Source organism: Carassius carassius, chromosome 12 (genome assembly GCF_963082965.1).
Source record: "Carassius carassius chromosome 12, fCarCar2.1, whole genome shotgun sequence".
Taxonomy (NCBI): Eukaryota; Metazoa; Chordata; class Actinopteri; order Cypriniformes; family Cyprinidae; genus Carassius; species Carassius carassius.
The window spans coordinates 7,673,642-7,690,679 of NC_081766.1; the positions used below are offsets into that span (position 1 = coordinate 7,673,642).

General features: G+C 38.9%; 2 protein-coding genes across 2 annotated transcripts; one reads left to right on the forward strand and one right to left on the reverse strand.

Annotated features, from left to right (window-relative positions):
- Positions 1-14,449: 14,449 nt before the first annotated feature.
- Positions 14,450-15,022, forward strand: LOC132155390 (interleukin-27 subunit beta-like). Its single transcript, XM_059564252.1, has 2 exons — positions 14,450-14,608; positions 14,780-15,022. The coding sequence occupies exons 1-2, from the start codon at positions 14,450-14,452 to the stop codon at positions 14,933-14,935; spliced, it is 315 nt and encodes a 104-aa protein (XP_059420235.1). The 3' UTR covers positions 14,936-15,022.
- Positions 15,023-15,955: 933 nt separating this feature from the next.
- Positions 15,956-16,602, reverse strand: LOC132155391 (outer dense fiber protein 3-like). Its single transcript, XM_059564253.1, has 2 exons — positions 16,587-16,602; positions 15,956-16,476 (listed from the first exon to the last, which is right to left on the reverse strand). Exons 1-2 carry the CDS (start codon positions 16,600-16,602, stop codon positions 15,956-15,958), a joined length of 537 nt encoding a protein of 178 aa, XP_059420236.1.
- Between the last annotated feature and the right edge of the window lie 436 nt (positions 16,603-17,038).

The window sequence follows — 17,038 nt, forward strand, 5'->3', positions numbered from 1 at the left end:
CTACACATTATAAATCACTGATCACAGATCAGGCATTAATGAACACTTTTACTCACTGTTTGTTGCGGTGCTGTCGAATCCAAATAGTAAAAGTCTGTTTGTAACGCCTGTGCTGACATTGCGACCGTAACGTAAATGTTTGGGCGGGCAAAGCAGAGAAAGGGGAGATAACCTTTCCCGTTATGACAACATATGACGACATAAAGGGAAGATTCCAGATCAGCCAGTCTGAGCTCTCATTTTCTCAAAGGCCGAGCAGGCACCCAGAGCTTGGTTTACACCTATTGAAATTTCTAGCCACTGGGGGACCATAGACAGGCTAGGGAAACTCATATTAATGTTAAAAACCTCATAAAGTGAGATTTTCACATCATGGGACCTTTAACATTCTCTGGTATTAGACTGATCACTGTATTACAGGTGTTTGTTGCACTGATGTAACTTGTGCTGGATACCTTGATGAAAATACCAAATTTGTCAACATAGGGCTTATGAATGTTGTATAGAGAAAAAAGTACGGTGGCCGAGAGAGCTCAACATGCTGCAACTTAAGAAAACACATGCAAACTGAAAAAACACCAGCAAATGAAAAAAACATCTTCATTACTTTTACAACACAAGTGTTGCAAATCATCACAATACATGCATATAGCGAAACGCGCTGCAAATCATCACAACACATGCATATAACGAAACGCACTGCAAATCATCACAACACATGCATATAGCGAAACGTGCTGCAAATCATCACAACACATGCATATAGCGAAACGCGCTGCAAATCATCACAACACATGCATATAACGAAACGCACTGCAAATCATCACAACACATGCATATAGCGAAACGTGCTGCAAATCATCACAACACATGCATATAGCGAAACGCGCTGCAAATCATCACAACACATGCATATAGCGAAACGTGCTGCAAATCATCACAACACATGCATATAGCGAAACGTGCTGCAAATCATCACAACACATGCATATAGCGAAACGCGCTGCAAATCATTACAACACATGCATATAACGAAACGCGCTGCAAATCATCACAACACATGCATATAATGAAACGTGCTGCAAATCATCACAACAGATGCATATAATGAAACGCGCTGCAAATCATCACAACACATGCATATAATGAAATGTGCTGCAAATCATCACAACACATGCATATAACGAAACGCACTGCAAATCCTCACAACACATGCACATTAAGAAACAATTAATGAAGCATTGCAAATTTATGTTCATTAACCTTGAAATTATGTTTAGCTGAGGATATTAAAGTTAGCCATCTTAAGTAACGTTTTACATTTAATCATGTAATTATTCAGCTTATTTAGGCTAATAATATCCAAAAGATAAAGGAATCATGCAATCAGGGTGTTTAAAAAAAAACTTACCTTTCAGTTCACCAACAACTCCACTGACCAGTAGCCACTGCATGATAAGCAAATCCCAGCCGGGTCCGACATTTTTTGTGGTCAGTGCTATTTGCAGCAGGATTTGCAGTGTTTCTTAATTTACGTGTGAAGGATTTGCAGCGTGTTTCGTTATATGCATGTGTTGTGATGGATTTGCAGCGCGTTTTGTTATATGCATGTGTTGTGATGATTTGCAACACTTGTGTTGTCAAATTGTTGAAGATGTTTTTTTTTATTTGCCAGTGTTTTTTCAATTTGCATGTGTTTTCTTAAATTGCAGCGCGCTGAGCTCTCTCAGCCACCGTAAAAAAGTGGATTCCTTAATTCCCACAACTAACCACCAGGGGTTAGCACAAACAGAGAAGAGTACTAGAATTAAGTTATTATTCTGCTTATACCAGCTACCTACCACATATTAATATATTTTACAGATTTTGTGGCAAGAAATTAAGATATCTGTCACTAAAACACTCTTTTTACTACTCTCTTATGCTACAAATTCAGAATCCTGATTATTCGAAACCAGCATTCCTATATTAAATTACTCACCCAAGCTTCCTATACTGATTTGAAGTAGTTTTTTTTTTTTACTGCTATTTACTTTATGCGCAACTGAAAAACTTTGACATATGTTCTATTGTATGTCAGTTATATGGCAATGAACGCACACTTGAATTGAAGCTCAATCTGATGGCATGGGGTAGTGTAACCTGTTTGAGACTTTATTTATTGGGCATTGGGGGAACACTGAAGGATTCTTTTCCTTGTGTAGATTGGTGAAATGTTATGAGTATGGTAAGGCTTAACATTGTGTTGTACCACTCACAAAGCTATTACATTAGCAGATAACTCTAAATGGCCATCACATTACATCCATTACCATATTATAAACAAGAAACAGATTTAAAATTGTGACGAAACCAAAGTTAAGTTTTTTCTTCCATTCTGTGATGTAAATTGAGTGTAACATATCAAAAATATTATGCCCTTCTGTGGAGGCAGGTAAACATGAACATGAAGGGGCGGGGTTTAACCAGACTGAATGATGTCCTATATACAATTCACTCTGGTGTTGTCTAAACTCCTCTGTTTCATACCTCAAAAAGCATTTTGACCTAATGGGAACAGCAGCTAATATACAGCAGGGTCACCAAATTTGAAAAGAGAGCAATGCAGGTTTACCGAACTGTACCGATCGGTTACTCCTTTCGATTTCTCACAGTATGGCTTTAAAGTTACCCAATTTACTCTGGTCATTTTCAATCTTCTCTGTTATATACCTCAAAAACATTTTGGCCTGATAGGAACAGCTGCAGATATACAGGTGTCACCAAAAGCAACAAGGCAGCATTACAGGTTCCCAAAATCTGTTACTCCTCTCTATAGGGAGGGCAATAGGCTACCACTTATTTTGTTTTTGATACGATACATATACTTTTAAAGTATCGTTGATATCAATACTGATACTTCAAAGCGGAACTTTTAAATTAAAGAAATGTATTAAATTACTAAGAGTAAAATGGGTAATGATGCCCACTTTATATTAAAAGCAGCCCTTTTTGAATGCACTGTCAGATGTGAGTGAACGAATAGCCTCTGTGATTGATTGATAGTGGCTTTCAGCATTTGTGTGTTCAGATGAGCAGGAAAATAGTTCTGTCACAGTAATTCATTAATATGTTATTTGTCCAATTAAATTCATATTGTATTTATTTCTAAATAAAATCACTTGTAAAAGACACACTAGAGTACATTTTTATTCGTAATTGATACTTTCGATACTCGCATCGGTAACATTATTGATATATCGATACTTAAAGGTACAATTTGTAAGATATTTGCAGTAAAATATCCAAAAACCATTATATATATATTATATTTTGTCCAGCTGATTACTAACAATATCTCTAATGTTTTCAACTACTTGTAAATCATGAGAAAATTCCCATTCTAAACAGTGACACGGGGCAGTGGAGTCGCCTGTCAATGACGTTAGTTATCCTTTGTTACCGCCTTTACTGACGTAGAAACCACATGACAACAGTTTCGTGGACAAATGCGGAAGTAGCTTCGCGACAAACTTCAACTAGAAAGAAATGCCGATCTCACTTGTGTTTTACTCGATAGGTTAGTTAGTTGTTTTGATTTGTATCATTACAGAAAACGTATGCTATTATAACGATCAACAAGATTAGTATTATGGGGCATACACGCCAAATGAGGAGCATCGCGTCTCTAGACCCGCGCGAGGACGCATCTGATCCATAGTCTGATCACGTCTTTGCATTGACTTTGTATGTAATCTACTCGTGCAAATCGTTGAACTCGCGTTAAATCCATGATTTATCTCTTCGTCTGGTTGATAGCCGTCAGCGGTTGGGTAGAAGACAACAAATACCATCATTCCACGCTCCTTTTTAGCGTCATCAAACCACGGGATTGTTATTGTTTTGGTAGTGCGCCCTCTAGTGGCAGGTCCTACAACCTGTACCTTTAAGGATCGATACACCCATCTATAATTACAGACAATATTTTAAATATTTCAATCCACACAGGTTGACTGAAGATTATAAATAAATAGTGGCCTACATCAGGGGCCATTCTAGGGTCAGAGCTTTAGGGGTGCTGAGCACCCAATGAGCCCCACTGCCACCACCCACCCTCTTTTCACACAAAAACAAAAAATATGTCTATTGAAAAATAACTTTATCATTATAACATTGATTCAACTAACTCCAAAATCCAGATTTTTTTTGAGACCTTTTCAGAACAACAGCTTAATTGTGAGAGTACACACAGACAGCCCCCTGTAACAAACACAAAACCTTCTTCACTCAGCTGGTTTTACTGACCGTTTACTCCATGTGCCTCCTTTTGTATCAACAGTCATCAGATTGGTTACATTAGATTCAACTTTATTGTCATTGAACAAAGTAACAGGTACTTAGACAACAAAATGTAATTCATCTTCTGTAAATTATTTACAAATGGCCATCTCTAACATATCTGGATGCACGCCTGTCTGAACTTTCATAAACCAATATCAATAAATAATAATAAAACAAGCTTCATATCAAGAGCAAAAAAAAAAGAAAAGAAAAAAAAGAAGGTAAAACCAAAAAGTCCAAAATATCCAGATTATTTACAGAGGTCTTGAAAATACTTAGAAAGTAAAGATATAAAAAAAGAAAGAGAGGGAAATCTTTGAAGAACTTCCCCTGAATCCCCATTTGGCTCTACTTTGGGAGAGTTAATCTATGTCGCCGCACTTTGAGGGTGGCAAACCTGTCAATGACCCTTTGGTGTTCAATTTTTTCAAGCAACTCCTTCTCAATAGACATCACAGCTAGGTGCTGGAGTCTGCTTTGGCCTGTGGTCCTCCTGAGCCAAGTATGGAGCCGACGCAAGGCACTAAAAGACCGCTCACATGTACAGCTGCTAACTGGTATTGTCAAGGCAACCTGCATAACAGCTTTCAGTGAAGGGAACATTTTCGAATCTAGGAGTTTGTACACTGCTAACATTTCCTGAACTGTACCAGCCTCACTCTTGCGCTTCAGAAAGTTTTTTGCAACTATCACTTCCTCTGACTTAAGTTCAATATGGTAATGCAGAGCCAGTGCTGTCAGATGAGGCTCAGACAAGAAATGGCGTGAGGTTGGACTGCATGCCTGAATTCCATTGACCACATCCTCATTCACACCAGAAAAACGCCTCTCAAGTTCACAGATCATTCTGTCCAGACAAGGAAACAAAAGTTTCCTCTTTAGATCTTCAGACTCTGAAGAGCCACAGGTTTCACTGCCTGCCCCACAAGCTGACTCAACAACATATTCATCCATTCTCTTTGTCTTACGCCTCTGTCCTGAGGATGATTCTACTGCTATCTGGTTTGCCTCACACATAGCTATTGTTCTGGAGTACAGATCTGCAGAAGTGGTATCACTGCGTTTCTGCTTCATGGTGTCAGTTACTGCATTTTTGTATGTCACTGCTTGGGCAATGTCAATGGTCTCCTTCTGTAGGTATCTGTGTAAACCTGCTGTTACAGACAGGAGAGTGTGGAAAAACCATCAGCAAATACACTGAGGTGAATTTACTGAGTTTTGCCCTCAATCCAACTGCTGTAGGTGTCTTGATTGTGGTGAGGCACTCAATGATAGCAGGGAAATTATCAATCACTGCAGTCACTGAATGAAGCTGGCATGCCCAGCGTGTAGTTGACAACTGCACAAGTTCTCTTGGCTGCAACCCTAACTTCTTTTGAGTGTCCACAAACTTATGGTGGTTTACAAGGGAGACACTAAAGAAAGAATGGAGACTTTCCAGCATGTTGAAGAACTCTGTGGCTTCAGAGACAGCTTTGCATGTGTGACATAAAACAAGATTTAACTCATGTGCATAGCAATGCACATAAATTGCCTCAGGGTGCATTTTTTTAAAATGGGCTTGTACACCCCCAACATCCCCACTCATGACAGCTGCCCCATCGTAGGTCTGTGCCACACATTTCAACTGATCAATTCCCTTCTTTACCAACTGATCTTCAATCCTCAACAGACACGTATCTAATACAGAGTGCCAACTGTTCTGTCTTTCCATCCCTGGCCTCATCAGCCATAATGGCATACATATTTGCTCCCTTTATCTCACTGATGATATTTTCTGTTAGTTCTTGTGAACAGCACTCTATCATCTCATTTTGGCTATCAGATGAGAGGTACGTGGTGTTTGAAGGGGCTGTGTATCTCTGCAAGAAGGGATCAAATTTGGTCAAAAGTGACATGCACTCTAGGAAATTGCCTTTGTTGTAACTCTCATCCATTTCATCATGACCTCTGAATGCTATGCCTTGCTTCCCCAAGAAGCAGGTTACTGCCATAATACGCTCTAGGTACTGCCTTCTTTCACTAATTTCAGTGGTACTTGCTGCCTCTATCTGCTCTACAACATTCCCTTTTGACAGGCTTGCTTTGTAGCTATTCCAACAAACCACACTGTCCTTATGTGACTGTGTTGTTTCATGTTTTTGAAACTTGCTAAGTGCCTTTTGCCAGTTATTAACTCCATCATTAACAAGTGCATCCCTTCTAACATTTTTGCCAAATACCCTACAAGGAAAGCAGAAAGCAGCATTTTGTCTAGCTGAGAATTCCAGCCATCTGAAACTTTTGAACCACTGTTCTTGAAAGGCTCTTTTTTGTGTGCCAAACTGAGTATGAGGGTATTGAGACAGCTTTAACTGTTTATGACCAGTGTCCTTATCCCCTAAGTCTGAACAGCTCTCTTCTGTCTCTGCTGCTTTGGCTTGGTGGTCTCTATGTTGCACTCCCTCTGTCTCTTCATTTCTTTCACTAGTCAATTCCCTCTCATCCCTTATGGACTCTCCCTGTTGTTTTCCTCCTCCTTTATTATGAAAAAATGTGGTGTAAAATAATGTTACAAAAAAAAAAAGTAATATAGGCTACTTAATGCCAATAAGTTTGTATAGGAGTACGAGTAGTTACTGTTTTGCTTGCCACTATTCACTATATGTCAATTTATTGCTGTTGTTTCCTCACCTGGTTGTTCCTGCATGCTCTCCCTTTCCCCTTCGCCATCTCCCTCTCTTTCCCTTGGTACTGACAATCATACACAAATATATTGTAGGCAGGAGAGTTGAGGTCAGTTTGTCATGTCACAAAAATGAGACCATGAGACCATTTACAGATTCTAAGGATATGATCAAAAGGCACACAGAGGCGTGTCATTTTAAATGTCTTTTTTAATTATTATTATTATTGGGCTTATAAACTTTTTTAAATGACAAATTCCTTTCACAAGAGAGGCTTGTGAGTTTGAAATAAATAAATAAAAAATAGAAGCAGGGGACCATTGCCTAGATAAGTAATTTGATACAAAAACAGCGGGTTTGCTTTATCTGTTACTTTAGCTTAACTCTTTTCAGCAGAAAACAACAAAACAAAAAACAAGACAGAGGTCATTATGGACTGTCCCTAGTCTCTCACCTGAATCTGTCTTTTTTCTTTTAAAGAATTGTCGTATGTCCATTGCTCACTGCCAGGCCACAGACACAGACACACACACACACACACACACAGAGAGAGAGAGAGAGAGAGAGAGAGAGAGAGAGAGTAATGCTAGGAGTTCAGGAGTTAAGCCTGGTTCAGGTTAAATCCTGTGTGTGATGAATGAATAAATACAGCAAAAGAAAAACATGAAACTTTCTTTTATTGTCTAGTTTGATAGTCAGCCACAACTGAAAAATAACAGATATAAATCTAGGAATTAATAACAATTCATTTAAAAAGCCACAGTGAGTGTTTTCAGTGATATGTCGTTTTATGTAGCCTACGTTTTAAATATGTTTTCACTTCAAACGCCAGGGCTTCATGTTTCCATGACGACTGACCAGAAAAGACGCACGTGACATCATGTTTACATGACTCCCGATTGTTAAAATGAGTATTAAATTAACGATAAACTTTAACAACAGAGACACACGTACGCACTACACAGGTACGCAGGTTATTTGTCGCGCTTCTGTTTTTGTTTCACGCTCTAGCAGTTAATACACAGAACTGCATGCGTCTAGCGGAAAAACATTAACCGGCGTTACTTCTCTCCGTTTATGACTATGGACGAGTCACCCAGGTCCTGTGCTACTCCACAGCGGTGGCGACCGGCCGGACTAAAATAGTCCGAAAATAAACACTTATAATAGATGTACCACCATGGTGACTCCAGTACTCACCGATATGGTTTCGGAATCGGTGAATTCGCAACTTAGTTGCATCACAACCGATCACAACACTACATCCCGGGTTCTCACTCTGTTTGTGTTTCGCGCTGGATGACGGTCGTGCTGAGCGGTGCAGGTACAGAGGAGAAGAAGAGAAGAGGATGACACCATTTGCTATGCGGAGATGTTTTCATTTTCCTCCTTAACACATACATTTTAAACCACAAACTACGGAGTATGTTTTGGACATTATTTAACCGTGTAAAAGACAGCACCCCTAAAAAGGGGCTAGCCTCGCCCATGGCCTACATTTTTGTGTGTTCCTCAAAAAAACCCTTAGAATAACTGTCTCACCAGTCGTGTGGACAACCTTATTGTTTTTTAAATGGATAAAGGCTCCCCTCGCGGGTGGACTTCTGAAAATGGTAAGTTCCCAACAAAATGCAATAATGTCCATTAACCACTAGATGGTGCCTAAAGACCCAAGTTTGTTAGGTCTTTGTTTCTTTCTTTCTGTCTTCAATGTTTAGGTTCAAAGGTCTCAGCCGACTTTGAAAATCTAATTTAAACCATATTCTAATCATGCTGGAGAGCATGCTCATCAGGTTTATGCAGACTTCTGGAGTTCAGGCAGCTTGAGCACTGCTGTCATTAAAGCAAATGCTCTTCCACAGAAGAGCCAGAAGCTTCTGTTTTTAATCATTTAAAGGTTCTGTTGTGATGTCATAAGGCTCATAGATAACATCTTATCCTTTACAACAATAATAATCAAAATTAAACTGATTGTTTGCTGGCAGCTGATACCTCTTACCTCATCTGAGATTCGGAAAGACACAGCAAGTAACATACATAAAGCCTTAAAAAAATAAAGGGCTGGTAGAGTTTGATCTTCCAAATTTTCTCATCAAATTCTTCCAAGACCAGATTATCTGGTCTATGCTATCATTAATTTTAAAGTTCTTACTTTAAGAATTTAGGGTCTACTTTAATTAAGCAATTTTTTTCTGCTTATTTTCCCTGAATAATTTTTTAAGTAAACAGCTACCTAAAAGATGATTATTAAATTAAACATATCCAAAAACTCAGTTAATCCTCTTGAGGCATGAAAGTGCAATTTTAAGCAATAAATTTTACTTTGATAGCATATTTTGGTATCTGTTGGAGACTTCATAAACTTGTCAAACAACAAATCCTGCATTTAGTCTCCAAAATGTGTAAAGAAGTGACAGCAGGCCTCAGTCTGTAACAGCATAATATTAAAACACATCAGAAAACAACTCCGTTCTGTTCATCTTATGAATCCCTCAAACATTTAAAAATGGCCTTAATACCATCTGTCAATGTATTTTAGTCCTCGGTTCTCAGTGATACTAATCTCAGTCTCCTTTAATTCTCAGTCTTAGCCAAAAATCTCAAATGCAAAACATGTTTTCATTTAAAGTTGTTGCACTTTCAAGGCTTATGAGAATTAAGTCTTCACTGAGGGTTGTGAATATACATGGAAGAATGAGAACAGTCCCACACACTCAATAAACAAGCACATTGTGCTGTTTACAAAAGTATTCTGACCTCATTATATCACAGTTCACATGGTAGCCGAAAACCACTCACTGAATCCTGCAGTGTGTATTTTCTAAGTTTAAATTATAATTGATGGGCTGGATAAAATCTTTTATGAATTATAAGGCATTATATAAAACACTTTGTTCACTTTGCAGTATCAATTGTTTGAGGAAACTGTGATTTTAATATTTCATAACCCTTTATCAGTGGTTATTTGTAAGCTATGCACTGACCCGGTAGGTAGTAGTAGTAAACATTATTTTAAAGGAATAATTCACCCAAAAGTTTACATTTGTTGAAAACTTACCCACTGGCCATCCAAGATGTAGATAAGTTTGTTTCTTCATCTTAACAGAGAAATTTATCATTACATCACTGGAACAGGCTCTTTACTTCAGGACATATTTCAATACAAGGACTGGAGTATGTTTGCTTCTCAGGCTGCCTGTGGCTCACACACGGACATTGATATCTATACCTCCTCTGTACTGGATTACATCAACACCACCATTGACAGTGTTACAACAGAAAAACAGATCACAACATACCCTAATCAGAAGCCACGGATGAACAAGGAGGTGCGACTTCTGCTGAAAGCCCACAACACTGCCTTCAGGTCAGATGACGCTCAGGCCTACAGCTAATCCAGGGCTAACCTGAAAAGGGGCATCAAAAAGGCCAAGTACTGCTGTAAGCTGAAGGTACAGTAGAGGAACACTTTTCCAACTCTGACCCCCGACACATGTGGCAGGGCATACAGATCATCAGCGACTACAAGTCGAGCAACTCCACTCCAATGGTCACAGACGTCTCCTTCCTTAACGAGCTAAATTACTTTTATGCTCGCTTCAACAGCAACAGCAAGGAGACGGCCAACAAAATCACACACTCAGCAGACCACCAACCCCTCAAACTCACCTCCACAGATGTCCACACTGCATTTAGCTGGATTAACGCACGCAAGGCTGCAGGCCCGGATGGCATTCCTGGTCATGTGCTTAGGGCATGTGCAGAGCAGCTTGCAGGGGTCTTCACAGACATTTTCAACCTGTCCCTCACCCAAGCAACTGTGCCAACATGTTTTAGGTCCACATCCATTGTGCCAGTACCGAAACACTCCTCCCTGATGTGCTTAAATGACTACCGCCCCGTAGCACTCACACCCATCATAATGAAGTGCTTTGAGCGACTGGTTCTAGCACACCTCAAGGACTGCCTGCCACCCACACTGGACCCAGACCAATTTGCCTTGGTGTGGGTCCAGACTTGGAGACCTGAACATTAGCCTTTAGGTGACCTGGACATTAGGTGTTAGGTCAGGCCAAACCTGGTCCACCACCATCACACTCAACACCGGCGTACCACAGAGCTTTGTGCTGAGCCCATTCGTTTACTCCCTTTACACCCACGACTGCAAGCTTGTGCATGGATCCAGCTCCATCATTAAGTTTGCAGATGACACCACTGTGATTGGCCTCATCAAAGACAACTTTGAGACTGCCTACAGGGAGGAAGTACAGCACCTGGCCGCATGGTGCACTGACAACAACCTGCTCCTTAACACCAGTAAGACAAAGGAGCTCATTGTGGATTTCAGGAAGAAGAAAGGAAGCACGCGCGACCCCATCCACATTAACAGGATGGTTGTTGAAATTGTCTCGAGCTTCAAGCTCCTGGGGACCACCATCTCAGAGGACCTGTCCTGGACCACAAACACCTCCATCCTGGTCAAGAAGACTCACCAGCGCCTCTTCTTCCTCAGGACACTGAAGAAGAACCAGCTGTCTTCAGCCATCCTGGTGAACTTCTACCGGTGTGCGGTTTAGAGCATCCTGACCAGTTGCATCACAGTCTGGTATGGGAATTGCTCAGTTGCTGACCGCAAAGCACTGCAGAGGGTGGTGATAACCGCCCAACACATCACAGGGACAACACTTCCTGCTTTGGGGTCATCCAGAGAAAACGCTGTCTACGTCAAGCTCGCAGCATTCTCAAGGACTCCTCTCACCCTGACCACAGACTGTTTAACCTCCTGCCCTCTGTGAGGTGCTCCAGGAGCCTCCGGACAAGGACCGGCAGATTCAGGAACAGCTGTTTCCCTACAGCTGTCTCCTTACTGCCCTCTGACACCACCCAACGGCCCCCCACACCATACACACAGACTCCTCACTCCTCCTCATCACTACATCTGATTTATTTATTTATTTATTTACAACAAGCAAAAAACAGTAAACTTGTTATTACTTGCACTACTGTCTGTTCATCCAGAATATTGAGTAATCCATTTGCACACTGAAATATTTTCTATGCACTTTACTGTCCATTGCACTAGTGTAAATGATGTTCATATGTTCATAGTTTCTGCCTATAGTGTACATACACTTTTACATAATCCATCTGTTCTGATAAAGAAACAAACTCATCTGTGAGTACATTTTAAGTAAATTTTCGTTTTTGGGCAAGCTATTCCTTTATTATCAATTCATCATGTAATACAGAGGGTTATTAAACGCATGCTTTTTGGCTTCAGTTTTGCCTTTGGTTTTGGAATACTCATTTTTGTCTTTGTTTAGATATATTAATTTATTCAAGAAATAATTAGAATTTGCACATGATTTAAAAACTAAATTGTTAAAAACAAATAGTTTTGTTGTCTTTTCCATTTTTAGCATCTCATATGTTTTGATGTGTTACTGAACCTCATAAACGTATACATAATTTTTTTAAATTTCATGTATTTTTACACTGGTACCCAACAGTAGAGGGTTTATGTTTTTGTGAGCATAAAACACCAAAAATGTGCTTGATATACAGTACAGACCAAAAGTTTGGACACACCTTCTCATTCAAGGAGTTTTCTTTATTTTCATGACTATGAAAATTGTAGAGTCACACTGAAGGCATCAAGGGCTATTTGACCAAGAAGGAGAGTGATGGGGTGCTGCGCCAGATGACCTGGCCTCCACAGTCACCGGACCTGAACCCAATCGAGATGGTTTAGGGGTGAGCTGGACCGCAGACAGAAGGCAAAGGGGCCAACAAGTGCTAAGCATCTCTCCGGGAACTCCTTCAAGACTGTTGGAAGACCATTTCAGGTGACTACCTCTTGAAGCTCATCAAGAGAATGCCAAGAGTGTGCAAAGCAGTAATCAAAGCAAAAGGTGGCTACTTGGAAGAACCTAGAATATGACATATTTTCAGTTGTTTTACACTATTTTGTTATGTATATAATTCCACATGTGTTAATTCATAGTTTTGATGCCTTCAGTGTGAATCTACAATTTTCATAGTCATGAAAATAAAGAAAACTCTTTGAATGAGAAGGTGTGTCCAAACTTTTGGTCCGTACTGTATGTTTTTGGAGCACTAGCTATAACAAGTGGAGTTTTAGCCAAGACTTGACAAACTTACAGCCAGAGATTCGAGGTATGCTTTATTTGTTCAGAAAACACGCTGTTACTCTCTCATGCACAGACACCTCTACACACACACACACACACAGAGTGTTGGATCTGTCCAAGCCTGTTTCTTTTCCTCCTCACCTCCCTCAATAGACCTGTTTGTAGCTGTGGGTTCATCTGTGAAGATACCATGCAGTGACGGAGAAGAAAAAGGGGTGGAGATTCAACAGTTCAGTGCTTGTCTCAAGCACTGTTCTTTCCATACAGAACACCAGTTTGAAGGACCAAGGCATCTACACCTGCCACCAACCGAATGGAGATGTAGGATTATGCATATTTTCCTTTAATGCTGTATATACTCAACATTTTAGTCTGGTAAAATGTCTCACAATTTTCTCATGACACCGAGAGCTTGAAATGAAATTTCACTGCGTGTAATGTTTGCTCTATTCAGATCCCCCCTCTCCTCCGGATGTGCATTTTTGGTCTCCAAGTTACCCTAAAAGATGCTCTTGGACACTGACTTCAGACCCAATACTTCTAACAGATTATATACAGTAGCTACATACAGGTATCCTACACTCTTAAAAATATAGGTTCTTTAATGGCATTGATGGTTCCAAGAACTTGTAACATCCATGGCACGTTTCCATTGCACAAAATTATCTTTATTGTGGAAAAAAAGGTACTTTAGATTATTAAAATGTTTTTCAGACACACACAAAAAAAGGTTCTTTTTAAGAACTGTTCACTTGAAGTAATGTTCACTTGTATACAGTATGTTAAATGCTTTGTTAAAACAAGCTTATTTTAAAAGTTTGAATTATAAATGGTTGCTTTTTTTAAATGCTATTTTTATGCTTTAAAAAGAATGTGAAGGCACTATAAAATATCAGTAAATTGTCCATTTGACTAGTGCTCTATATTCCAAGTATTCTGAAGAATCTGCGATAGCGAATCATTCAGACTGGTTTTGTGACCCAAATAAACTGATTTATTGAAAAGATCCAATTCAAAAGAATGATTTGTTCATCAATCGGACATCATTTTTATAAATGGGTTTGGATTATCATGACCATTTTGAGTTCTTGAATGAACTCTTCCTTTAAACGTAATGTTAGAGATTGTGTATTTATATATTGCTTTGTTTTGAATATTGTGCTGTACTTGAAATTGTACACCTGTTGTAATAGCTCTAATTGTATAATTCTGCTTTTGCAGTATTTTAAAGATTTTATCAGTGTTTCATCTTGATGCGTATGCCATGAGCTCATATCGAGTGTTTAAATTCTTGTCCTTTGTTGGTCTGTAATGAAACCTGATCCTCCGGTGAATGTGAGCGTGATGGTAATGCCAGACAGGAAGTTGTCTGTGGAGTGGGGTCCACCACCCACTTGGCCGGATCCTTTCAACTTTCTCCTTAAATACACAATGAAATTCCACTGGGGCAGACCTGAGACTACAAGAACTGTGAGTTTCCTGTGAAGCATGTTCAACTGTGTTAAAAAACAACTAAATTCCTAGCTGTTAAATACTGAAACAAAAGGCACCAAACAGAACTGTTTGAAAAGTCACTTCATGCTAAAGGAAGGACATACTGTATGAAGGTCATTTAATTATTTAACATTCTTTGTTTTCTAGCTGGGCCCTTACGGGTCTAATAAAATGGTTTTGAGTGGACTGTTGGCAGGAAGGACTTACTACATCCAAATATCTGCAAAGGACTCCCTGGATGATGTACAGAGCAGTGAGTGGAGTACACCGATAAATGCCACCATGTATCAACTCATGTGGTGAATCATCATTACACTTCGTTAACCAGAAGTGTTAGAATCGCAGTGTTTATTGTGTCACAAAAGGATAAATTTGTTTGACAGGCTCAATGTGCAGAATCTTCTAAATTAAAAAAATAATGAACACACAGCATGGCTCCATGTTAAAAAAATTGTATAGCTTTATGTAATGTAATCTTTATTATCTTACTGATTTTAACTAGTCTGTGAGTAAAAAACATAATAATTATCATAAATAAATATAAATCACACATTTTCTAGCAGCCCAAGAAATAATGTAAAAAAGTAACAAAGCTGTACAGAAAAATGTATTATTCTGATTTCACTGGAAAATCACTTGAATTTTGAATAAAACGTTTTTTAAAAGAGGTATGTTGGTGTTTTTTTTTATTATATTATAAACAGTGGTAAATAGAATTTAATAATATTTTAAATTAGCTCTAATTTCTATATTTTCAGTTTTCATTTTCATTTTAGTTTAGGTTTAAGTAAGTTTGGTACATACTTTGCTCATTTTTTTCTTAGTTTTTTTAGTTAATTTTTTATTTAAGTTTTAGCTATTTTTGAATTAAAAAAATCATTTAAGTTAAAGGTTCTTTGCCTAATATTTATACTTCATTTTATTTATTTACTTTTTAAATATGATTTATATAGTTTTATGATTTCATAATTTTAATGATTTAATAGTGTTTGATTTTGTAATATTTCTCTTTAGCTTTAATTCATTTTTAAGCTTTGTAATTGGTAATTTAACTTAAAATGTATTTATTTCTGTTAACTGCAACTTATTTAAGTTAGTTGCCAAAGCAACATTTATAATTTTCATTCAAGTTAAAGTTAGGGTCTTTGATATTCATATTTTATTCGATTTTTATTTCAGCTTTATTTCATTTAACAATTTTAAAATGTTCGATTTAAAAAATTTTTTTTTAAATAATAACCATGTTTATAAACCCATTCAGAAAAGAATTAAAGAAAATGTTCCAGATGTCAGGTAAGGGAAATTGTAACTGTTCCTATATCTTTATTTTTCCCTTAACAAATCCTTTTTTGTAGGTGCCAACAAAACGTCAACAATCAGAGGTGTTACAAACTCTGAGTGACGAACACCCATGGAGAAAGATGGTGCACGATGCAGGTATGCCGTCACCTTTTCTGGGCTGTGTGTGCCTGGGCCAGGTTTCCGAGTGGCATCGGTGGGAATATTAAAACGGCTGTGCATAGAGAAAGAAGGCTGTCTGTTCAGGTAGATGCTCGGATCTGTGTTGTTGTAACGGCCGGGCCCCGGGGTCATGGATAAGTCCTCCGATGGGCCGCCTGCTTTCCTGCGTGCTGACATGGTGAAGCTGGCGCTGGAGGGTTTGTGGGGAACGTGAGAGCTGAAGAGGTTGGGTAAGGTGTAGCGGTTGGGGGCCGGTACAGGATCCACACTGCGGTAGCGTGTACGGAAGGCCATGGTGTAAGACGGAGGTCTGTGGTGAAGGTTCAAAGGTGGAGCTTTCTCAGGACTGTAGGCTCCGGGTCCCGGAGTCTGGAATGTATCACCTGTTCAAAAACAGAGAATCAGCAACTTCTGTATGATTATGCATCCCCTCTTAAAAGTTAAAGGGAATATGACATAAAATGATGCTATTTACTTTCTGAATACACATTACCATTCGTATTGTGCATGATTTATCGAAAAAGTGCATGTGCATATTATTCCAAAAATACAAATATTGTAGGGAGAGGGATATTTGCAATGATTCATGGGAGTAGGTGGGCACTAATGTTTGCTTGTTTCAAATTTCTTTGAGGAATCATGAGAACTTTGAAATAAAAAGGTGAACATCTAGAGTCAGATATGAAAAAACCCCACCTGTCTTCTTTTTGCCCAGCATGGAGTACGATGGGGTACCGTCTCTGCCAAAGCGTGTCATTTTGGCATCTACATGATACTGCGGTCCTGGGCTGGAATCCACGGACACCACTGTTCAAAAGCAACATTAAGAGAAAACGCATCAGAATTTATTGAATTGCAGTTGGCAGAAACATGCAAATCAACATCCTAGAAAGAAACTGGTAGAAAAGCTGTCACTGAGATGGAAAATGTATGCTTTAAAAGGTT

Bases quoted from the DNA above. Each gene is read 5' to 3' on its own strand.
- LOC132155390 (XM_059564252.1), top strand. From the start codon at position 14,450: ATGAAACCTGATCCTCCGGTGAATGTGAGCGTGATGGTAATGCCAGAC. The intron at 14,609-14,779 runs GTGAGTTTCCTG...TTTGTTTTCTAG, and splicing joins GACCTGAGACTACAAGAACT to CTGGGCCCTTACGGGTCTAA.